At 46.6% G+C, this 24,154-nt stretch overlaps 2 protein-coding genes across 3 annotated transcripts in view; both read right to left on the reverse strand.

The window, feature by feature from the left end:
* LOC137447551 (ATP-binding cassette sub-family A member 10-like) overlaps positions 1-9,995 on the reverse strand; it is a 32,123-nt gene extending 22,128 nt beyond the window's left edge. The window contains exons 1-6 of the mRNA XM_068151162.1: positions 9,431-9,995; positions 6,344-6,453; positions 5,563-5,773; positions 4,900-5,058; positions 3,912-4,012; positions 325-551 (exon numbers count right to left, since the gene is read on the reverse strand). Of these exons, the coding sequence (XP_068007263.1) occupies positions 325-551; positions 3,912-4,012; positions 4,900-5,058; positions 5,563-5,773; positions 6,344-6,445 (800 nt within the window). The 5' untranslated portion in view covers positions 6,446-6,453; positions 9,431-9,995. The remainder of the gene's footprint in view (positions 1-324; positions 552-3,911; positions 4,013-4,899; positions 5,059-5,562; positions 5,774-6,343; positions 6,454-9,430) is intronic.
* A 1,228-nt stretch (positions 9,996-11,223) lies between these two features.
* The window catches only part of LOC137447552 (ATP-binding cassette sub-family A member 9-like), a 31,723-nt gene continuing 18,792 nt past the window's right edge, over positions 11,224-24,154 (reverse strand). The window contains exons 21-39 of one of the 2 annotated variants that reach the window (XM_068151163.1): positions 23,994-24,121; positions 23,187-23,324; positions 22,679-22,798; positions 21,965-22,135; positions 21,365-21,478; positions 20,996-21,106; positions 20,342-20,413; positions 19,726-19,817; positions 17,878-17,998; positions 17,393-17,510; positions 16,996-17,087; positions 15,441-15,619; positions 14,603-14,678; positions 14,045-14,139; positions 12,920-13,039; positions 11,947-12,087; positions 11,748-11,827; positions 11,604-11,659; positions 11,224-11,487 (exon numbers count right to left, since the gene is read on the reverse strand). In XM_068151163.1, coding sequence (XP_068007264.1) covers positions 11,398-11,487; positions 11,604-11,659; positions 11,748-11,827; positions 11,947-12,087; positions 12,920-13,039; positions 14,045-14,139; positions 14,603-14,678; positions 15,441-15,619; positions 16,996-17,087; positions 17,393-17,510; positions 17,878-17,998; positions 19,726-19,817; positions 20,342-20,413; positions 20,996-21,106; positions 21,365-21,478; positions 21,965-22,135; positions 22,679-22,798; positions 23,187-23,324; positions 23,994-24,121 — 2,114 coding nt within the window. In that variant the 3' untranslated portion in view covers positions 11,224-11,397. Of the gene's footprint in view, positions 11,488-11,603; positions 11,660-11,747; positions 11,828-11,946; positions 12,088-12,919; positions 13,040-14,044; positions 14,140-14,602; positions 14,679-15,393; positions 15,620-16,995; positions 17,088-17,392; positions 17,511-17,877; positions 17,999-19,725; positions 19,818-20,341; positions 20,414-20,995; positions 21,107-21,364; positions 21,479-21,964; positions 22,136-22,678; positions 22,799-23,186; positions 23,325-23,993; positions 24,122-24,154 lie in introns of those variants that run through there. The other variant, XM_068151164.1, reaches the window with a different exon arrangement.

The raw sequence follows: 24,154 nt of genomic DNA on the forward strand, positions 1-24,154 counted from the left end.
AAGATCTGTCTGGAGCCTTCTCTTCTCCAGGTTGACCAGCTTGTCCCCATAGGGAAGGTGCTCCAGCTCTCTGATCATCTTCACTGCCCAGGGTCAACTCATTCATACTCTGTGTAGACCAAAGAGCATGAGTCACCTTAGGAGGGAATACCTAGGGAAGAAGAATACACTGCTACCATGCTCAACCCTTCTGATTTGCCTTTAGACTACTGAAGAAAACTCAGGGCCTTGTGTAACTTATTAACTCGTAGCACAAACAGCCAAAAGGGCACTGATTTTTTTTTTGTCAGGGGGAAGCTCCAGTTGAAAAAAAAAACTACTCACCAAAAGGCAATATCCTGCAGCCCCATTGTCTTCATCAGCACTTTGAGCCTCTTCTTTTCTCTCACCACATTCATTGATAAGAAATACATGAATGGAGAGAAGCACATCACGGTGGTAATCATGATGTAGCTGTACTCTAAGGTGATGGTAAAGATGACACTCCGGGATCTCATGCGGACCCCCGCAATGGATCTCATTTCTTCCCAAACAGAATGATTTGCCACCACCTAAAGGAAGTCAAGGTCAACAGCTCAGCACCTCAGTAATTTTTTTACAGTCAGATGTATATGAGGAACCTTCTGATTCATTGGATTTTTGGGGGGTTAAAGCAGCTTTCTAGAAAACATCAACAAATCATGAGATAAAGCCCTACAGAAAAGGCTCATCAGGCTCTCTTGTGTGTCTGCACCTTGCTAGACTCCCTCCTTTGACTATTGAGAGAGAGAAAAACTCTTCAGCTTGTCCCAAGGGGCCTACTAGAATGCTGAAGAGGGACTTTTTTAGGGTGCCAAGTAATGATAGGACTAGGGGGAATGGAAAAAATTAGAAATGGGTGGATTCAGATTGGATGTTAGGAAAAAGTTCTTCACCATAAGGGTGGTGAGACACTGGAACTGGTTGCCCAGGGAGGTGGTAGAATCCTCATCCCTGGAGGTTTTAAGGCCAGGCTGGATGTGGCTCTGGGCAATCCGATCTAGTGTGAGGTGTCCCTGCCCATGGCAGGGGAGTTGGAGCTAGATGATCCTTGAGGTCCCTTCGAACCCTAATGATTCTATGATTCTATGATCCAGACATTCAAATGACTCAAGCTCCCCAAGGTGCTCTTTTGCTCCCCAGTGTGCTGTTTCTCTCCTCAAGTATGAAAGCATCCTGGACAGCTGGAGGTGCACAGTCAGGTGGAATGAGCATCACCTTGGTCTGCTTTTGAGAAACAATTTAGAAAGGAAGGACAAGAAATTATTAATGGGAAGAAATATTAATGGGAATTAATGGAAGAAATATTAATGGGAAGAAGAAGACTAGGGAAGGTGTGGGCCCCCTCAGAAAGGAAAATGGTGACATGGCCACAAGTGATGAGGAAAAGGCTGAGGTACTCAATAACTTCTTTACCTCAGTCTTCACTGCAAGGGCCTCTAGCCACACTCCTGATGTTATGGAAGACAATGCCAGGGACGGGGAGGAACTCCCCATTGTAAGTGCAGATCAGGTTCGTGATCACCTGAAGAATCTGAAAGTGTTCAAGTCCATGGGACCCGATGGGATACACCCACGGGTACTGAGAGAACTGGCAGATGAGGTTGCTAAACCCCTCTCTATTATATTTCAAAAGTCCTGGCAATCTGGTGAAGTCCCCACAGACTGGAAAAGGGGAAACATTGCCCCCATCTTCAAAAAGGGCAAGAAGGAGGAACCAGGGAACTACAGGCCAGTCAGTCTCACCTCTGTGCCTGGAAAGATCATGGAGCAGATCCTCCTGGAGTCACTACTCGCTCAAAAGAATAGTGAAGAGGTGATTGGGAACAGTCAGCATGGCTTTGCCAAGGGCAAATCCTGCCTGACCAACCTGGTGGCCTTCTATGAGCAGGTGACAAAATTAATAGATGAGGGGCGAGAAACTGATGTCATTTACCTGGACCTGAGCAAAGCCTTCGACACTGTCCCGCACCACATCCTGGTCTCCAAACTGGTGACACATGGGTTTGATGGGTGGACCACTAGATGGATAAGGAACTGGCTTGATGGCCGCACCCAAAGAGTGGCTGTCAATGGCTCCATGTCCCAGTGGAGGCCAGGGACAAGCGGAGTCCCTCAGGGATCTGTCCTGGGACCTGTCTTGTTCAACATCTTTGTGGGTGACATGGACAGTGGCATTGAGTGCACCCTCAGCAAGTTTGCTGATGACACCAAGCTGTGTGGTGCAGCAGACACGCTGGAGGGAAGGGAGGCCATCCAGAGGGACCTTGACAGGCTGGAGAGGTGGGCACAAACCAACCTCATGAAGTTCAATGAGAGCAAGTGCAGGGTCCTGCATCTGGGTCGAGGCAATCCCAGGCACAAATACAGGCTGGGCAGTGACTGGCTGGAAAGTAGCCCTGAGGAGAGAGACTTGGGGGTGCTGGTGGACAAAAAGCTCAACATGAGCTCTCAATGTGCACTTGCAGCCTGCAAAGCCAATCAGATCCTGGGCTGCATCAGGAGAAGTGTGGCTAGCAGGTCGAGGGAGGTGATCCTCGCCCTCTACTCAGCCCTGGTGAGACCCCACCTGGAGTACTGTGTCCAGTTCTGGAGCCCCTATTACAAGAGGGATGTGGAGGTGCTGGAACGTGTCCAGAGAAGGGCCACAAGGATGATCAGAGGGCTGGAGCACCTCTCCTGTGAGGACAGACTGAAGGAGTTGGGGCTGTTCAGTCTGCAGAAGAGAAGGCTCCGAGGTGACCTCATTGTGGCCTTCCAGGATCTGAAGGGGGCCTACAGGAAGGCTGGGGAAGGACTTCTCAGGATCTCAGGTAGTGATAGGACTAGGGGGAATGGAATGAAGCTGGAGGTGGGGAGATTCAGGCTAGATGTGAGGAGGAGGTTCTTCACCATGAGAGTGGTGAAACCCTGGAATGGGTTGTCCAGGGAGGTGGTCGAGGCCCCGTCCCTGGGGGTGTTTAAGAGCAGGCTGGATGAGGCTCTGGCCAGGCTGATGTAGTGTGGGGTGTCCCTGCCCATGGCAGGGGGGTTGGAACTAGATGATCCTTGTGGTCCCTTCCAACCCTGAATGAAACTATGAAATGACAGCCATGCTTACTTTGAAACTAAGTCATGCAGCATATATGGACACCACCCATCTCCTGAAAGAGTTCCCTTTTCCTTGGAATCTGAGAAATACTCTGAATCAGTAACAGTATCATGCTTGATTCCTGGCTTTTAAGAGGAGTCATCATTCTGGAAGGGCAGCAAAATCATAGAATGCCTTGACTTGAAAGGGACCTTAAAGATCATCTAGTTCCAGCCCCCACTGCCACGGACAGGGACACTTTCCACTAAACCAGGTTGCTCAGAGCCTCACCCAGCCTGGTTGTAAACACTTCCAGTGATGAGGCTTCCACAGCTTCTTTGAGCAACCTGCTCCAGTGTCTCACCACCCTCAGAGTATAAAACTTCTTCCTAATGTCCAATCTAAATCTCCCCTCCTCAAGATTCAATCCATTCCCTCTTATTCTATCACTACAAGCCCTTGTAAACAGTCTCTTTTTGGCTTTCTTGTATCCCCCTTCAGGTATTAGAAGGCTGCTCTCAGGTCTCCCTTGAGCCTTCTTTTCTCCAGGTTGAACAGCCCCAACTGCCTCAGCCTGTCCTTGTAGGAGAGGTGCTCTAGCCTACAAATCTTCAAAATCAAATCAAAAGCCATAATTTTCTTCTTTGCATTCAAGTTCCCACTGTGGCTGCCAATAATACTCTGATGGCTGAGTTCAAACACTTGTCTTGCTGCAGAATTTTCTGGCAAGCCTGTCCCTTGCTATTGCCACAGAACAAATTGTCTTTCCTGGACCAAATTTTAAATCACAGAACACCTACACTGGTCCATAAATTTGATTTACCTCTATGATAGCAGCATCAATGCTGGACTGCAGGGAAAGGAAACCTTCGTACCAATACTTTGGGCTCTTGCAGTAGAATGATGAGAAATTGTAGCAGGTATCTGCAGGGGAGAAAGGTTTAGGGCATCACAGGTAAGAGCTGTGAAACATTGCTGGTTTTATCTACATAAGCTGATGATAAACCTCCACATCCACTATCACAGTCACTGAATGGCTGGGATTGGAAGGGACCTCTGAAGATCATTGAGTCCAACTCCCTTGCCAAAGCAGGGTCAGCTAAAGCAGATCACACAGAAACACATCCAGATGGACCTTGAAAGTCTCCAAAGATAAAGACTCCACCACCTCTCTGGGTGCTCTGCCACCCTCGAAGTAAAGAGGTTTCTTCTCATGATTAAGTGGAACTTTCTGTGTTCAAGTTTATACACACTACCTTGTGCCCTGTCACTGGGGACCACTGAGAAGACTCTGGCCCCATCTTCCCCTTGGATATTTGTGTTAATAGGTTTCCCATTCAGCCTCCTCTTCTCCAAGCTAAACAGCCCCAGCTGCCTCAGCCTTTCCTCATAAAAGAGATGTTCCAGTCCCCTCAGCATCTTAGAAGCCCTGTGCTGGACTTTCTCCAGTAGCTCTTTGTCCTTCTTGAGCTGGGTTGCCCAGGACTGGACACAGCACTCCATGTGAGGCCTCAGCAGTGCAGAGTAGAGGGGAAGAAGAGCCTCTCTCAACCTACTGGCCACACTCCTCTTAATGCATCCCAGGGTGCCATTTGCCTTCTTGACCATGAGGGTACACAGTCAGCTCATGGCCATCCTGTTGGCTATGGGAAACTCTCCCTATGGACAGTGGCCCCCTGGCAAACAAAAATTAATTAACAATGTATTAAATAAATGATAGATTATTAGATGGATGATAAGGATTATTATAACAAATCAATGCCTATACATGCCAGGCAACCAGCCACCCACAAACTCTCCATTTCTGTTACCTATGAAGTCAAAGTTGTCATTTGGAATAACCACATTCCCAGTAGGAAATCTGAGGTGATAGGAGAAGTTGTCCTTAAATACAACCCCTATAATTTCTTCATTCAAAATCCAAGCTTCTTCCAGGGCTCTCTCATTTTCCATTGCCTCCAGTTTTATACCTGTGGTGCATAAGAAAAATACTGCAATGAGTTTCTCCAAGTCTGCCAATGTGTGCTGAGGGTAGTTTGGTTTTTTTGGCATTGCAACTCTTTCTTAGCTGAAAGAGTGGTCAGGCATTGGAACAGGCTGCCCAGGGAGGTGGTGGAGTTTCTATTCCTGGAGGTGTTCAAGAAGAGTGTAGATGTGGTGCTTCAGGATAATTTGGTGGTCATGGTAGCTGGGTTATGGTTGGACTTGATGACCTTAAAGGTCTTTTCCAACTTTAATGATTCTGTGGTAGAATCATTATCTTTGAAAAGGGCTTTTAAGACCATCAGATCCAACCATCAACCCAACATCACCATGTTCCAAAATGCCATGTCCACATATTTTTGAACACCTCCAGGGATGGTGACTCCACCACTTCCCTTGGCAGCCTGTTCCAGAACCTGGAGAACCACGGAAACCACAACACATTTATAATAAATAACATCAAAGCTAACTCTTTCCAAAGCAAACCATACCTTTCAATACTGAGTTCAGGGCCACTTTATTCATGATCTCCCTTGTGGTCACAGTGATGGGGGTGAAAGCAATAGTGTTCCCAGTGGCATCATAAGCAGGGTCATCCAGCTGCCCAAGGTGGCTGTAGGGCACTTCAGGGTAGCGAGTGTTCATGATGAAGGTGCACGCTATGAAGATCATTGGCAGGAAGAGCAGAGACACAATCCACTCCTGGGGAAATGGACACAATAAGAATATTATCTGTGGGCTTAAAATACAGACAAGTGCCCTCAGTCACAGTGGCTTCATAGATGTCACAGAATCACATAACTGTCAGGGTTGGAAGGGACCCCAAGGATCATCTAGCTCCAACTCCCCTGCCATGGGCAGGGACACCTCACACTAGATCAGGTTACTCAGAGCCCCTTCCAGCCTGGCCTTAAAAACCTCCAGGGACCTCCAGGCTTCTTCTTCCTCCCTGGGCAACCTGTTCCAGTGTCTCACCAACTAACTAAAAAGGTGTTTGCATTGTGCCCATCACCCCAGGGAATTGTTCAAAGAGCCTAATTATGCTCTCATCCACCTCATTAAAGACAGAAATACTATCAGCTAAAAAAAAGTGTGTGTGTGGGGGGAAGTGTTTATCACCAATTAAACTTTTCCAAAGCACTTGAAATTTTACCAAAGGAAATTGATGTAAAGGTGAAGGCAGGGACTGGCCACTACCAGTGGTTATCTACTCACTTTTCTTCTTGGTTTTAAGTTTGTTTGGGGTTTTGTTTGTTTGGGGTTTTTTCTCACCTGAAAGCTCTGCATCTTCATCCTCCACTTGATCAGCAGATTTTTCCACAAGAGAATTTTAGTTTGCTGGAACACACTCAGATTTCTCTGAAGTGTCTTCATCTTTAAACCTACAAAGGATTTGTTTCAAAATTGCTTTCAAAATGTGTTACAAAATTACTTTCAAATACAGCAGATGCTGGAAGAGCAGCAATGGCTTTTATCTGCACAGCCCTTGCTCACAAGCCCAGCTTCCCCAGCCTACTCTCATAGCTGGAGCACCTCTGCTATGAGGACAGGCTGAAGGAGCTGGGGTTGTTCAGCCTAGAGAAAAGAAGACTCTGGGGGCATCTTAGAGCTACCTTCCAATACCTGAAGGTATCCTACAGGAAGGTTGGAAAAGAACTTTTCAGAAGTGTGTCAAGTGACAGGACAAGGGGGAATGGTTTGAATCTGATGAACAGTAGGGTTAGACGGGATCTTAGGAAGAAGTTCTTCAGTATGAGGGTGATGAGACTCTGGAATAGGCTTCCCAGGGAGTTTATGGATATCTCCTCCCTGAGGATGTTCAAAGCCAGGTTGGACAAGGCCTTGAGCAGCCAAGCCTGGTTGAGAGGTATCCCTGCCAATGGCAAGGAAGCTGCAGTAGATGATCCCTTCCAGCCTGGACTATTGAATGATTCTACATGCAGTGTTTTTTCCCTTTTTACTGTAAGAGAGAGCTAAAGCAACTCAGACTTTGTGCGCTGAGCACAAGCCAGCCCTGCAACACAGCTTCTAGCCCCCAGGGACCGAGTGATCTTGTAATCCTCAACACCATCCCAATCCTTGCAGCTCAACAGTGAAACATGGATTAGAACCAGGATTTCCTGCTTCTGTGCTGCAGCAGGGTAAGGCTGGGAGGAGTTATTAATGAAATAATACAATAATAATGAAATAATTGATGAAATATTAAAGACATAAGAGAAGATTATACTACACAGCCTAATTGGCTTGGGTGGCCTTAATATCCAAGAAATGACTACAGTATGGTCAATTAAAACCATTTTTTTTTCATGTAATTTTAATATGCTTTAAGCTTCACACCAAGAAGTGTTGAGCAACCCCTGGCTGTGGTTCGAGGTGAGCTCATGCGGAAATCAGCGTTGGTGGAAGGCAACTCCAGAGCCACAAGAGAACAAATTCTTGGAAGTGTGTTAGGACAGAGCTGTTGTTGTCAGGCATATTAATGGAAAATGAGAGAAACAGAGAGCCACTAGCATGCGTTGGCGTGCTACTCCAAAAGATGTGGCAGCATCTCGAAGGTGACATGGTCAAATTCAAACCAAGCATTTGGTGCCTGGATTAATGCTGGTGGTGGGAGGTTAAAGGATCAGGCATAAAGCTGGATGTCAAAAGTTGTGCAGATGAGATCCTGTGATAGTTTCAGGCTATGCCTTTAAAAAGTTTTCACAGATCTTGAACAGAAAGTAGCAAAATGTAAACAAATCACTATTGGGTGTAAAAAGGAAAGTAAAGATTATTCTACACAATCCCATCATTTAATGTTTGGGGGGGGGGGGGAATTTTTCAACCCACCACAGATACATCCATGTTAATCATAAGAAAACAATTGGGAGCAACTTCAGTGAGCCAAAGAACTGAATAGTCAAATGTGAAAGAGCTAAGCTCAAGTAGCCAAACTGTTCTGCTGTTACATCTGTAGAATCATAAAATCAGTTAGGTTGGGAAAAACCTTCAAGATCACTGAATCCAACCCTGAACCCTACTCTGCCAAGTTCACCACTAAGCCATATCCCCAAGCACCACATCTGCATGGCTTTAAGCACATCCCTGGGCAGATGTTGTTATAATGTAGCTAAAATATGCATTCAGACAAGATCTTGATGATCTCCAAGTGAAGTCTCAGGTAGAAATACCAGTGCATTTAGAGGACTAAGCCTTTCAGCTTCCCTGTTGTGAGGAAGGAGAACTTAGGTTGTCCTGTTCCTCATGGTGCTGACAGGCAAGACAGAGTTTATCTTCTCCCAGATATTTACATTCAGCCCACAGGAGAGGCACATGGCTGCTGGAACGAGGCAGCAGACACTGAAATGCTGGAGAAGCAGCTGCCACAAAGGGTCCTGCCTGGACACAGGCTGCAAACACAAGCACTGGCACAGCATGGTAGCAGGATGGGGCTAAGATATAACAGTTGCAGAGATCTGTTGGTTTCCATTGCCCTCTGAAGAGATTTTAACTCTTCCAGATGTTCTCACTATAGTCAGGTGCATACAAACCTGATTTTAGCGTGCGCTAATGATCTCTAAACGTCTTCAAGGAAACTGTGATGTTAAACCTGCAATTGCTTGGCCACTTTTTCACCTAAGAGAAGCGTGGCATGTGTCACCCACGTGCATTCCCACAGCTGAAAGGGGATAAGTGTCAGCAAAAGCAGGTTTCTATTTGTCTGTCATTTTAATCATCACAGAAAGCAGCCAAGGCAAGATGACACACTGCTGGAGTTTCAGTTTCACACCCAGGAGATCACCCATCCCTGGGTGGGATGGAGAGCTGGCACATCAGGTAGCTGTCATGGATGTATCACCTGTCCCCCCTCCCCAACATCCCTCGATGCTCCTTGACCCTCAACCATGCTGCTGCAGGAGGAGACGTGGCAGAATTGATTTCATTACCCTGTCTCAATGTCTTAAGGGTAATGTTTAAGAGCATAAAATTAACAGAGGACTCTTCAAATTCACTCTTTATCTTACACTGCCTGTAGGGAAAGAAATCTGCTCCTGCTCTGTGCTGGGTTCCTTAAAATATTGAGCTGAACTGAACTTTCTGCATCCTCTGGGTGCCAAGGAACGCTGGAAATACACCTCATCCATGAACTGAGCTCCATTTGTGTGTTATTTCATACCAAAAGAAGGTTAAAAAAGCCTCTATTGCCTTCAGTCACCTGAGGTAAACAGAAGCTTAACCCAGCCTGTTAGAAGGATGCCCAGCTTCCCACCTGTGTGTCCACATTCTCACCCAGTATCATTAATGGTGTTAGTAGTTACTGGATGTTTGCCTTGCAAATAACAGCTTTTATTTGCTTTAAGAAGAAGGTGTGAGCCTTACCTTAACAGGAAATTTAGAAGGGAATCCAGAGCTTGTCCTTTGCAGAGTAAAACCAGAGATGCTGTACCTCCCAAGGATGGACTTGCTGGTGGCCTCAGCAGCTCTCAGCTCTGCTTTGTCCGCACACTATTTTTCCCCCTTTTCCACTCAGGCACTTTTCCAAAAGGCATTCTTCACACCATCACTTCGCTTTCCCCTGGCTTCCTCCCCCTTTCCTCCTTGGCAGGTCTTCAGATTTATTTATGTTGTAAGGAGCAAACAGAGCATATTGTTGTTGAGTTGCTGGAGCGGATTCTCTGAAAAGTTACTCAGGAAATTCTTGTTTCTTGGCCAAGAGGGAAAAAAAACCCCAAAACCAACAAAAACACACACACACACAAAAAACTCAACACCAAAACAAAAAGAACACACAACCCCAAACCACCCAAGCCCAACAACAAGCCACACACACACAAAATCCTTTCTCTGGCAAATTCGGTGGTGTTTTTCAGTGAGGATGAAGTCAACAGCAGGATCGTGGGACCCTGCTGCCAGCAGAAGAGCAAACAGTGCCTGCTGCTTTATCTCTTCATGGCAAAGGTTGGGTTTGCAAATCAGGGTGGTAGGAAGTGTGGTGAAGTGCTGCCTCCTGGGTAGCACCACCTCTCCTCGTGAAAAAAATGTCTCTTTGCTAACACAGGGCTTCTCAAGGGAATGGCTCTGATGTCACCCCCAGGCTGTGGAGCACACCAGTCCCTCAGTTGCCCACCACAGCAGCACAGCTGACAGACCAGTGGTGGGAGGGAGCAGCGACCAGCTAGGATAGAGGCTGGGCTTGCAATGTGCAGGAATTGGATCTGCTTCCTTTTGCTCTGCCTAGCTGGAAAAAAAAAAATCACCCCTATGATTTAAATAACGTTCAGATGATTCAGAGCTAGGCAGACTGCAGAGGCACAGTAAGTCAGGACACATAATGAAGTTAGGAACTGATTGCACTACGACTCCTGGGTGTCCAACCTTCTCCTCTCCTTTCAGCTCCTCCTCATAAAGTGAAACTTTTAGTTGAAGAAGTGGATATGCCAGGTCCCAGTCAGTGACTCTCAAGCATAGACACCTCCTTGCCCACCTCCTCAACAGAGACACTGATGCTGGTAAGGGGAAGCAGCAATCTGGGGATGTGTGCTGGCTGCTTTGGGGGAGCTCCTGGCAGAAGCAGCTCATCACTGAGCCACGGCAGCCACCTGCTGGTACCTGCTTGCCCACATCCCCGCCTACATTTGCCCAAACACCCATCTTTGCTGCATCCTCCTTGCCTGCGTTGCCCATATCTTCATTACCAGGATTATTCCTGTGAGCCAAGGGAGCTCACGATGTGGGTGAGGGTCTTGCTGCCTGTGTCTCTCCCACAGGATGGCATGGCCCTGTTCTCCATTGCATCCCCAGTCCAGCATTTCCCAGAGTCTGGGGATGCTGGGGGAGAGGATGTCAGGGCATCAGGGAGAACACTTTGCTGCCTGAATATAGGGAGTTCCTATATTATTCTTTATTATTTAAAACTAGCCCTAGCAGGCAGGTGTCTGAGATGCTGATGTGCTCAGACAGGGTCAGGGTGCTGGTGTTTGCCTCCACCATCCCATCAGTGCCCCTATCCCCTGGCATCTCCTGCTACTAAGGAGAAGATGCTGACCTCCACCTCACTTCAACCTTCTTTTGGGGAGTTGTAGAGAACAATGAGCACTCTCCTCAGCCTCCTCTTCTCCAGACTGAGCAGAGGGTATAAGGGTTTAGATGAAAGGAGCAGGCATCAATTTGTCAAGAGATAAAGGCTTTATTTATTAAAATAATACTTCTTTTCCTTGTGAGGCAGAAAAACCTGCAGAGCAGTAGGTGCTATGACACAAGCAACCAAACCCTAGGCTACATCCAAACACTCATAGCAGTAACACTGGGGAAGTAGGCTGAGTATTTTCCTTTGTGGCTCCAAGGGCTCAGGGGTGAAGTGGTCTCTGCTCCACAGCCCCATCAGATGCCAAATCCAGGTTGTGCTCTTCCAGGTCCCTGGTGAGGTCTCCAAACACCTGCAATGTGCCACAGTAGAAACCACACCGTGATTGCCAAGGACTGGCAGCATTTACACTGGTCACAAGCTTTTTATGTAAGTGATTTCTAACCTGCAACTCCTACATCACCATACCTGCTGCAGAGTATGCAATGACAAGCTGTACTCCTCAAGCCTGAAGGTCTGTTTAGCTGTGGAGGGATGAAGAAGGCATCCATTAAACCCAAATTTGTATGAACAATTTGAAGGCAATTTTCTTACTGGATTGTTTCCTTTTACCTGCTTCTAGCTTGGAGAAAGACTGGGACAGAGGTAGCACATGTTCCATTGGGATCTTGTAGGTAAGCAATGAAGAAGTCCTGAAAAAGCAATTACAATGGTTTAGGGGTGCTTGTAAGATCATTGAGCAAGGTCAGTGGGGGTAGCAGAGTGTCCCAGCCCAAGTCCCATTTGGCTGAGCAGCCTATGGGGTAGTGACCTTCCTTGCTGAGCCGCAGAGGGGAAGAGGTGAATGATTTCATCATGGACAGCATCGCTTTGTCTTGTGTCTGTAATTTTGACTTCTAGGTGGTAACATCTGCCATACTTGCTTTTGAGATCCTCAACTGTACCAATATACCTGCAGAGAAGGGGGGAAAAAGGCTCAAATCATCCTAAGGGCCACAGGAATGATCTGAGGGCTGGAGAACCTTCCCTGTGAGGACAGGCTGGGAGAGGGTCGGGGTTGTTCAGCTTGGAGAAGATTCCAGACCTTCTGGTGGCCTTTCAGTGCTTAAGGGGGGTAATAAGAAAGAAGGGGACAGATTTACGAACAGGGCCTGTTGTGACAGGACAAGGTGGTGGTTTTAAACTAAAAGAGGGAAATTTATACTAAATATAAGGAAGGCTTTTCCCACATTGAGGGTGGCAAGACACTGTCCCAGGTTGCCCAGAGAGGCTGCAGATGCCAAATCATAGAATCATAGAATGGCTTGGGCTGGAAGGAACCTCTAAAGGTCATCTATCCAACTGCCCCTGCAGTAAGCAGAGACATCCTCAGCTAGATCAGGTTGGAACCATTCCAAGTCAGGTTGTTTGGGTCTCTGAGCAACTTGCTCTAGTTGAAGATGTCCCTGCTTTCTGCAGGTGGGGTTGGACAAAATGACCTTTAAAGGTCCTTTCCAAATCATTCTGCCATTTTATGGTTCTATAAGCAGCAAATGAAGCAGTCACTGAGTATGAGCAACACACACACCTCCTTTTACCCATCAGTGGTTTCTACTGTGCTGCCTAAACAACCTACCTCCTGACAAAGCCGTCTTCGTTATGTACTTAGGACAATCCAAACCAACATTTCCCATTAGCTTAAGAAGAAGAAGAAAACCAAAACCAAACACCACCCCCACCACCCCCAAAACAGCCCACTAAAAATCAGGTGGCATCCTGGTGAGCAACGCAACCCCAGTGCCCACCTCAGGTGCCCTGACACCAGGATGGCCACCCGGTCACATATGGCCATTGCCTCCTCCAGGTACTGTGTGACGAGGACAGCTGCATGCTCCTTGCTTTTCATGGCATTCCGGATCACATTCCTGGGAACAGAGGGATTAGAGTTACTGCCCAGGAACAGCCAAAGAATCCCTTGCTCTATTTCTTACTCCCTTGCTTGCTCTCTTCTCCTTATACCAGGTGACAAGAGGAAATGGCCTGAAATTATGCCAGAGGAGGTTTAGGTTGGAGATTAGGAAAAATTTCTTTGCTGCAAGAGTGGTCAGGGATTGGAACAGGCTGCCCAGGGAGGTGGTGGAGTCCCCATCCCTGCAGGTGTTCAAGAAATGTGTAGCCATGGCACTATGGGACATTGTTTCATGGCCATGGTGGTGGTAGGCTGATGGTTGGACTTGATGATCTTGGAGGTCTCTTCCAACCAAAACAATTCTATGATCATGTGAAATGCTAGAGCTAGGGCTGAATGGTGAAAAAGAAGAGCTACCTGGATTTTTTTTTCTCTGAAGAAAACTGGATTTTTTGGCTTTTGCACCAAAATGCATGGCTCCAGCTGGGACCTAATTGAACATTTTGGGGTGTCCTATCCTTAAGATTGAATCTGGTGGTCAACAAGGACTCACTTTGACTGAGTGAGGAGTTTAGTGAGTGGTGGCCCATCCCCTGTGTGTTATGAAATGGGGAAATGCAGATCACAGGATGTTAGGGGCTGGAAGTGACCTCTGAAGGTCATCGAGTCCAATCCCCCTGCCAGAGCGGGACCATAGATTCCATCGCAGGTCTCACAGGAACACATCCAGATGGGTCTTGAAAGTCTCCAGAGAAGGAGACTCCAGGAAGGAGACTTCCTGGGCAGCCTGCTCTAGTGCTCTGTGACCCTCACAGTGAAGAAGTTCCTCCTCATGTTGAGGTGGAACCTCCTGTGCTGTAGTTTATATCCATTACCCTTAGTCCTATCACAGGATGCAACTAAGAAGAGCCTGTCCCCTCCCTCTTGGCATCCAGCCTCTTCTGCCCCAGTTACAACAGCAGAGAGGGTAAGATCCATCTTGTTACAGACTTCTCCATCCTGCTAAGCCAGGGCTGCTCACCACATCTGGTGTTGTCCTTTCACGTCCACGCTCACTGATGGCTCATCCCAGAGCATCACCGTTGGATCCCCCAGGACACTCAGTGCAAAACACAGCTGAAATGGGAAAGACACCAAAATCAGGTCAGGTCGAGCTTTCTTTTGCTTTCCCTGCAAAACTGGGGAGCTGCCTTGTTACACTTTCATCCCTGTAACTCTTTGAGAAGTTGAAGCTCTTGATTCTGAAGTGCAGGAAGACTCACAGTGATCCAAAGCCCCCACCTCAGGCGTCCCCAGTTAGTTTTCCCCAAAATTCCCAAGCCTGCTGAAGATCTGAAAGTGGTTGCCTGTCCCATTTCCTGGACAATGCACTTGGTGGGGCATTAGGAGGTGATTACCATGTGAAGCTAATTTGTGGTTGGAAGAGTGAGGGAAGAGGAGAGTAGAGGATCCTGCCAGGCTGGATTCGATGAAAACAAACTATGGCAGGAACCCAGTCTGGGGAATGTTTTCTGCACACCACATTCAAGGAAGAATGAGCAGGATTTTCTCCAGTAACAAACAGAAATCTAACACCTACCTCTCTGGCTTGTCCAGCGGATAATCGCCTAGCTGGAGTTTTAAAATGCTTCTGGAGATCCAAGGCCTTTGCTATGCTGTAGGGAATGGAAAGGAAAAATACTGGACTCTGGTAGCACTGTGGCTAGGGACACTGAGGAACCAGGGTCTAACATACTTATTTTGGCAGATACTCATCACCTTGGGGTACTTGGTGATTTTACTTCCAGCTCAGACAGCAAATTAAAGAATATTGGAAGAAACTCAAGACAGTAAAAGCAGCTAATGAGAGAAGTGAGTTACTCATTTAACTGTCCATGAACTTGAGCAAGTTTAGTTTCTTTCTTGAACTTTTCTAGATAAACTAGGGCTAAAATCTTGGTGGCCAAATGACTGAGAACAGAGCTCATCAGAAGGAGATCCTGTTTCTGCAAGGTAAAGGGGCACTGAAGGGAGGCTACAAGAAAGCTGGAGGACTTTGTTTCAAAGGGCATGTATTGATAGAACAAGGGGGAATGGCTCTAAGATGAAAGAGGGGAAGATTTAGATTAGATCTAAGGAAAAAGTTCTTCACAGAGAGGGTAGTGGGATACTGGAACAGGTTGACCAGAAAGATTGTGGATGTCTCATCCCAGGCCGGGTGGGGATTTGAGTAGTGTGGTCTAGTGGAAGGTGTCCCTGCTCATGGCAGGGGGTTGGAACTAGATGATCTTTAATATCCCTTCAAACTGAAACCGTTCTGTGCCTGAAGTTGCTGTCTTTTCACCACACTAGTCAGGTTCATTAGCAGAAAGACCTTTCCCTGTCCTATACCTCTGGAGAGAGGAAGAAGCAAAAGCTGAAATCATCTGGCTCTGTACCGGCTGATGGTAACAGCTGCATCTTCTTCCCTTATCCCCCTGATGGCAGCGTACACCTCCAGATGCTGGTGCACCGTGAGGTCTGGCCACAGATGGTCCTGCTGTGGGCAGCAGCCCAGACTCCCTGGGCTGCCTTGCCCTGGGGAAGAGGCAGCTGCATCACAGTCCTTGAGCAGCACCTGCACAAACAGAGAATCACAGGCTGGTAGGGGTCACAAGGGATCTCTGGAGATCCTCCAGTCCACACACGCCTCCACAGCTGGAGTGTGTTGTTCTGGAGTGCATCAGTGAAACCCTTGGAAACGTGGTAATGTTTTCTCCTATGATGTGAGGAACCTCATTAACACATGGAAAGTGAGAGCCAGCACCACTGGAGTGATATCTCTATCTACTATGGCTCCTGCTCATCTGAATCCAGAAATGTGTTTCCCCATAACCAAACAGTGCTGACTACCAGGAAATCTTTGGGCACTGGTACCAACAGGAGACTATCTTTTCCCAGCCATATTTTTCTGTGTCAAACTGTCCCAAATCTGTAACAGCAACGGTATTTCCCCTCCCCCAGCACATGTCATTAATCATCCTGCTCGTAATTAAGTGATGGATTGTAACTGGCCCATCCCTGCTCACATTTGGTTTTAATTTCCGAGGTTTGCAAGGCTGTTTATGGAGAATGTTTTTTGGTTTAGTATTTGATTTTTTTTTTCCAGATGTCAAAATTTCTTACAGGCCTTGTGAAATTTCCTGATGGGTTTCAAATGCACACTGGACATTCCCGTTTGGTTTCAAACCCTTAAATCTGTAACCCTGAATTCAGTGACACCTAGAAAGCGCACTCAGTAAACCAGCACTTTCTTCTTATTCCTGTACATATAGAATCATAGAATGGTTTGGGTGGGAAAGGACCTCCAAAGGTCATCCAGTTCAACCCCCCTGCAGTCAGCAGTGACATCCTCCACTAGATCAGGTTGCTCAGAGCCCTGCTGAACCTGACCTTGAATATCTCCAGGGATGGAGCCACAACTACCTCCCTGGGCAACCTGCTGCAGCGTTCCACCGCTTTCACGGTGCAGAACTTGCTCCTAACATCTAATCTCAATCTTCTCCTCTCTAATTTCAAACCATTACTACAGGCCTTTGGAAACAGTCCCTCTGCACCTCTCTTGTAACCCCCTTCAGGTACAGGAAGGCTGCTATTAGGTCTCTAGGTCTCCCTGTAGCCTTCTTTTCTCCAGGCTGAACAACCACAGCTCCCTCAGCCTGTCCTCACAGGAAAAGTTCTCTGGCCCCCCCATCATCTTCATGCCCCTCCTCTGGCCCTGCTCCATCAGGTCCATGTCCTTCCTGTGTTGAGGGCTCCAGATCTGGATGCAGGGCTGCATCTACCTAAATTTGGGGGTTGGACTAGATGATCTTTGGAGGTCTTTTCCAACCCAAACCATTCTATGATTCTGAATTCCCCAAGCCAAGGGTTGCATTGCCAGCTTGCCTTATCACCTCCTTAATTTATAAAGGCAGAGGTCATCCTCCTAGGTGCTCCAAAGGCATCACCTACCTCCCCAGCAGTCACTGCTATGTCTCCAGAAATCATGTTTATTGTTGTGCTTTTCCCAGCTCCGTTGGGTCCTACCAGACCTAATACTTCTCCTGGAACAAATATACATGAGCTTTTAATAGCAATTATTGTTAATAAACCCTTCTTGATCATCATCTTCTTTTTTTTCCCCATTTCCTTCCCCCATGTGCCAGGCAATATCTAAAAGTACAGTAGGAGAAAGGGCTGTTCGTGAACTTATCCCCATAAATCAAAACTGCAGGAGCTGTGATGCGTTTGGTCTGGTTGCACGCAGGGAATTCTACGAAATATGTCACCTCTTAAAGCCATCTAACAAAACTGTGACCTTCACATTAGAGTTTAGTCCTTTAGAGGGAGTGCAGCAAGATACTTCCACCTTTTTTAACACTAAAAGAGAGGTTTTGGACAGCAACTTTCTTCCTCTTCTTAAAAGTGGAGCTGGCTTGCTTGTCTTCATATTCCTTGCACAAACTGTCAGCAATGATAACTGGCTCCTGTGAAGGGATGAAGTGGGGAATTAAAACTCTCCTCCTGTCCCAGGAGGCAGTTCATCTGTTCTTATCATTAAGTATGACTAAAGAGAAAATATCTACATTTAAAAAAAAAACAACAAACAGGAAACAGAGCAACAGGAACAAAATAAAACACACACAAAAAAGAGAGAGAGAGAAAATAAGCAGAATGGGAATAAAAATGTAGTGCCAGCTAAACCCCTTCTGGTGCCAGGGCAGTCATGGGCTGAGTGATGAGATGTCTACTTGGATATCAGATCAGTAAATGGTAAGTATATGAGCTAAGAAAGCAAAGCCAGATGTGAAGATGAAGAATGAAAAAGAAAACAGGCCAGGAGGCTGCTTTCACCTCCTCCTGCTGCAGGGAGGTCGTCACTGTCCTCACTCTCTCCCTCTCGGCCTGGACTTCTGGGCACTCCTCCCCAGGGTGGTTCCTGTTCTGGTGGGTGACCGCTTTCCTCTGCTGGATCCTATGAGTGGAGGCAGGAGAGATGGTGTCATCAGGAACTACTTCCAAAAAGCTTGGGTTTACAGGTTTGTTCCCAGGGCAGTGCCCCACAGAATTTATTTGAATGGCAGGAGTGGTTCCCACAGGCAATGTTTGGTCAGTTTAGGATGAGGGACAATGGCTTTCAGCTGAAAGAGGGCAGATTTAGACTGGATACTAGGAAAAAGTTCATTGGAGTGAGGGTGGAACAGGTTGCCTCATCTCTGGAAATGTTTGGGAGGCATCCCTGCTCATGGAAGCGGGGTTTGGAACTAGATGATCCTTAAGGTCCCTGTGACTGTTTGAGGTTGTGCCTTTAAGAAAAGGGACACCATGGCTGAATGCTTTATAAACAAAAGACAGGTCTAAACTAATTTCATTGGTGGAGAGGCAGAGCACTGCCTTAAGTTTTGATTCCCAGTGAGACTAGTCTCAGTCTTGCACTTTCTCCTTTCGCAGCTTGCGGCTGCTGGGCTTTCGGCCAGACTGACCTTGAGCAGATAAGGCCTCTACTAACATATAACTGCTTTTAATTAACAATTATTCCTTTTCTCTCTTTCTAACCCTCTCTGGGGAAAAGGGGGAGAGAATGGAGGTACAGGGAGGGGAACCCTCCTCAGCAGAGGAGGGAATCTCATTCCTGTGTTACTTTGCTGCATATTTCTGTGTATATATTGCAAACACTGTAAATTGTGTATATATTCCCCTGCATTTCCTAAACTGCTCATAAATACAGCACATTTCCTTTGCTAATCCGGCTGTGGTTTTTTTCTTTCTTTCATTTTTCTTTCCCTTCACTTTACAGGGGGGGGAGAAGGCTGGGCCTTCCCCTCAACCTTCGACAGTCCCTTTGAACCCAAACCATTCCATGATTTTATGAGTTACTCACGGGGAGAAAAAAAAAAAGCCATCCCACTGGCATGCATGAGAGAATAAAGGGCACCTTCAGCTTTTTTCCTTCACCAGTAAGTACTGACTGGTCCTCTGCACGACACATGCCAGGGAGAATTAAAAAACAGGAGGCAGGTTTTCAGAGCTGCGTGGGCATCCGACTGCCAGCTGAGTCACATTCGTTAGGGTTTGGCAGTTTACTATTTTTTACAAATCTTCTCTCACAGGACTTAAGAGGGTCAGCCATATGCTGGTGGGGACAGACAAGCAGAGAGCAGGCAGTAGATGGCCCCAGCCTGATGAAGCCTTGGAGGAGGACTCTGTCTTGCAGAGAGCAATCCTGACACATTGGAAAAGGACTTAGAATGTTGGATTTCAGTTTGTGACTGTTAATTTAGGCAGCTGTAGTGAAATGTCCTGAAAGCTCAGCTATGAAACTTCATGAAAAAAAGCCTAAATCACACTTGTTCCTCTCTCCAGGACATTGTACTTCAGCTGACCTGTTGCAACACACTGGGTGAGAATTTGTCTCCAGGCACACTCAAGGAAAGCCCAGTAAATAAAGCTGGAAATTGTAATGACCCAGAAGAATTAAACAATCATTCCCTTCATTCTTATTGTCTTCCCCTCCAGATAAAATGGTTCAAACTGTGAACTTTAGCCATACTTTGCAAAGTGTTTTTATGTTCACTCCTGTCCTCTTCCTGCTGAAGAGCCAAGATGAGCCGAAGGGGGCCCTGGCTCTACAGCATCCAGCCCACCCTGAGGACCAGGATAACTGTGGCTAATTGCAAGGCACCCTGACTGCCTAGGACATACCTGAAGATGGGATCCAGTCTGGTAACTGCTTCTCCATATCTCATCTCCAAACAGCGCAGGAGAAAAGCAATGATCACACAATGGACGTATGGCTAAACAACAGAAATGAATGAGGTTTGTGTGGGGACAAGGTACCAACACACTCAATTATTTTTAATTACAAGAGCATGCAGGGACCAATCTCATTTACTTCAGCTATTGAAAGGGTCCAAAAGGGGAAGAAATTAAATTGCTGCTTTGCATACATTTGCATCTCATATGCAGATCACTTGCAAAAGCCTTAACTTCACACTGAAGCTTTAGCTCAGATAATCTGCACCCCGGAAGACACCCAACAGAGATTACATCTTTCTTTTGGACAAACAACATTGGACTGATCAGTTGATGAATAATACCTCCACCTCAGACATGACTCCATCTCCCCACAATTTCTGCACATATGATCCAGCACCCAGGGGTCACAGGACATCCCATGATTACCCAGATGCATCTTCCCTGTCAACCATTTGACTACATAAACCATGCTGTATTTATGGGTAGAATTCTACAAGCCCAACACAGGTCTATCACATTAGAACAGTCATCCTTTCTAAACTATTATCAAATTGCTGCTTACTGCAAAGATAGGTATGAAGATGTAATTCCATGACTCAGGAGGATAATCCTTTTCATCATGCAGTGAGAAATGCTACAAGGAAAGAAAAAAGAACAACCAAGTAGGAAAGTTCCTCAGCAGGGTGTGCCTTGGTGCAGGGTCAAAGCAAGGCTGGGCTGTAGGGATGCTGAGTTGTCTGCAAGGTGGGATAAAGGCATTTTGATCTGCACTTGCTTTGTTTTTTGGGGTCACACTGCCTCAAAGAGCTGTAGGTGCCTTGGCTACAGCTACTCTAGACATGCCTCAAAGTCAGCTAGGTTAGATCCAACCTTTTATTCATTGCTTCTCTCTTTCCACAGCACTCACCTCCTTCTGTCATTCCTCCAGGTCTTCCCACTCTAATAGCTTCCCTTCCCACGCTACCCTGGCTGTCAAAACACACTCACGTAACAGCTTGTGGTAGCTTAATGAACCAAAAACATCCCAATCAGGGTTAACTGGTCAGATATTGGTGCTTTCTCTCACTTCCCAGCCTAGAGCTTTTCTCCTGTTGTCCTTCCTGAGTCTGTCTCTTTGACAGCTGGCAGTTTGAGGCAAAGAATTTGGAAAGCTGCTCTTGTTTTTCCAGTTTGCACCATTAGGACCACTACAGAATTCAGCAGGAAGTTTACTTACTGCTGCAGAGAAGACCAACCAGCCCAGCAGTGGAGACACAGGAATCAAAGTACAGAGAGTGAAGTAAAGTTCTGTATGGTGGTGATTAACCATGGAAACAATTAAATTCAACTGGAATAAAGCAGAAAAAGTATTCCCAACATTAATTCACTGCTGAAAACAGACGAAAACCAAACAAGAATCATGGAATAGCTTTGGTTGGAAAAGACCCTTAGGATCATCAAGTCCAACCAGTATCAAACTCTGTTATCCTGGACAGTCTGTCAATGATTTGAGTGGCTCTGCCGAGTACCAGGAGATCTGAAATGAAACCCCAAGTGGCCATATGTGTCAATCAAACACTTCAGAGTGAAGATTCCTTTCACTTACCAGCACGAAGATGGAAGCCCAGATGTAACGATTGCTGCGCCCCCTGCGGCATTTGAAGGCAATTAAATAGGTGAGGAAGACAAGAGATGCTCCATAACCAGTGACACAAATGATCTAGAGAGAGAGAGACAGACTGATGTCAGCAAAGAAGAGATGGAGAGATGAAAACCTGCCTGGAGCAGCCTGTTTCCATAAAAACATTTAAAGCAGAAGCTCCCTGTGAGAGAAGGGAGGGAGATTTCAGGTAGTGAGTAGCAGGGAGATTTCAGGTAGGATCTCAGGTAGTGATAGGACTAGGGGGAATGGAATGAAGCTGGAGGTGGGGAGATTCAGGCTAGATGTGAGGAGGAGGTTCTTCACCATGAGAGTGGTGAAACCCTGGAATGTGTTGTCCAGGGAGGTGGTCGAGGCCCCGTCCCTGGAGGTGTTTAAGACCAGGCTGGATGAGGCTCTGTACAGCCTGATCTAGTGTGGGGTGTCCCTGCCATGGCAGGGGGGTTGGAACTAGATGATCCTTGTGGTCCCTTCCAACCCTGAATGAAACTATGAAACTATGAAACTATTTGTGCTTGTCCTTTTTCCTGCACACCAAGATCTCACCAGGGTCAGCAGGTCGATGGCTTGCAAGGGGCAGATGCGGTTTATGAGCAGCACAACCCCAAACATGAGGCATATCAGGGTCCAGCAGAGTGGGACATCCACCAGAGCTTGTCCACACCAATATGCTGAGGGAAAGAGCCCTGAGAGCCGCAGCTGGGCACGAGCCTGGAGCTGCAAAAGCAAATAAGGAGAGAGAGTTGATTTGAAAGAGCCCCAGATATCTTTCCTGCTCCTGCTCCTCCTCCTCTTTCTCTATCACCCTTGCTCCTCTTTCCCTGGCTGAACCTTCTTCTCCTTTCCAAACACTTTCAATTCTTAGTCCTACTATTGTTTTAAAACACATCATTCTTAATAAAGATGACCATTTGAACAGGCTGCCCAAGGAAATGGTGATGTTATCATCCCTGGAGACATGGCACTTCAGGACATGGTTTAATGGGCATGATGGTGTTGGGTTGATGGTTGGGCTTGATGATCTTAGAGGCCTTTTCCAACCAAAACAATTATATAAAATAATCTTCCTGATCTTTTATTAACACCCAAATTCTTCTGAGCCCCAGCTGATTCCCCAAAATGGTACAGCAATGTGCTCATGTAGATTCATTTCTTCCAGCATCCCACCTAGAAATGCCAGCCAGTCCACCAGTGCATGAGCTGCTCCCTAAGGCATTCACATTCACTTCTTGTCTGAGACTCTCAGAGTATGGATTTTACCTTGTAGTCCTGCATGCTGGTCACTGCAAACTGAGAGGGCAAACCAGCAGCCAAAATCACCATGTACTGAAGACAGAAGAAAAAAATATCACTCCTTACCCCTGTTTCTGGGTTATGTACCTGTGGAAGAGAAATTTGGAGTCACCAGTAACCAGCAGCTGCCCAGAGAATGTCTCCTTAGCTCACAAGATGGTTAAACACACAGGTGAGCACCGACACCAAGGGTAAGGCATTGGTACTGAAGAACATAAAACGAGGCAATAAAAAAGGGTATTTAGAGTCTTAGACTTTGCAAGAAATTGTTGGATTGCTGCTGTTGAGGTCTGATCCTTGGGCTCCCTTCCAACCTGGCATCCTGTGACTACTGAGCAATGCCTTCAGGAACTACCCACCAGTTGGACTACTGATCCCAATCCTTGGAATGTGCTCATTCAACCAGGTTCCCAATCTGTCCAGTCCCTGTGACTTCAGCAAGACTACTTCAGCTGATTTTCACCAAGACACTCACACTGTAGAAGGGCTCATTCCAGATGCGGAAGCGTGCAGTGGAATTGAATAGCTTTAGGAAGGTGTTGCTGAGGATATTCACAAGCAAGGGAAAGCAGCTGATGGTTTCTACACTGCACATGGCAGTGAATCTGTAGCTCTGGAGACATAAGAGCAGAAAGATGTTACCTTCATGCCCAGGACAGGTGTGAGGAGGAACTGACCTCAGTGAGGGGTCAGAAAAATGCAATAACAAATGCAGTCAAATAGTTTTATTGGTAGGGCCATGGAGATGTGAAAGTGTGCCAACAGGGACTATGAGTGAAATGATTGATGAAGACAACAGTGTCTTGCTACAATGCTTTTTTTTCTAGGGATCACTGTACAGAAGCATGAAATGGAACAACAGGGGTTTTTCATTAGGGTCTAGAAGAGGGCAAGGGGAAATGGTTTGAAACTGAAGGAGAGTAGGTTTAAATTGGATCTTAGGAAGATGCTCTTCAGGACAAGGGTGGTGAGACTCTGGAATAAGCTGCCCAGAGATGCTGTGTTCAAGGGCCAGGTTGGATGAGGCCTTGAGCAGCTAATTCTAGTTGAGAGGTGTCCCTGCCCACAGTAGGGAGGCTGGAGTAGATGACCTCTGAGGTCCCTTCCAATCTAAGCCTTCCATGATAATCCTGGATTCCAGCAAGGAGTCTCACTGCTATTATTTAATGTCAAACAAATATTCTCCCTTTTGCTGGTGTGTATGTTGCACTGTGCCTCATTTAAAGGCATTTCAGAAAGTTCTGCTGATCTCCAGGATGAAAGACAAAGAAATCTCCCTCACCTTGCCTTCCAGGTCTATCTTTAGAGCTCCATTATAGCGTGGAATGCTTGTGATGTTTTTCTCATAAGTTATTTCTGGGATTATGTTTTGAGCCTCCAAAGCAGCAAGGAAATCCTCAATTTGTGATCCTGAGATAAAGTCAAGAACAGAAATTTGAGTAA

This window comes from Melanerpes formicivorus, unplaced genomic scaffold, assembly GCF_026170545.1.
Source record: "Melanerpes formicivorus ecotype bairdi unplaced genomic scaffold, bMelFor1.0.p_v2 SCAF_21, whole genome shotgun sequence".
Taxonomy (NCBI): domain Eukaryota; kingdom Metazoa; phylum Chordata; class Aves; order Piciformes; family Picidae; genus Melanerpes; species Melanerpes formicivorus.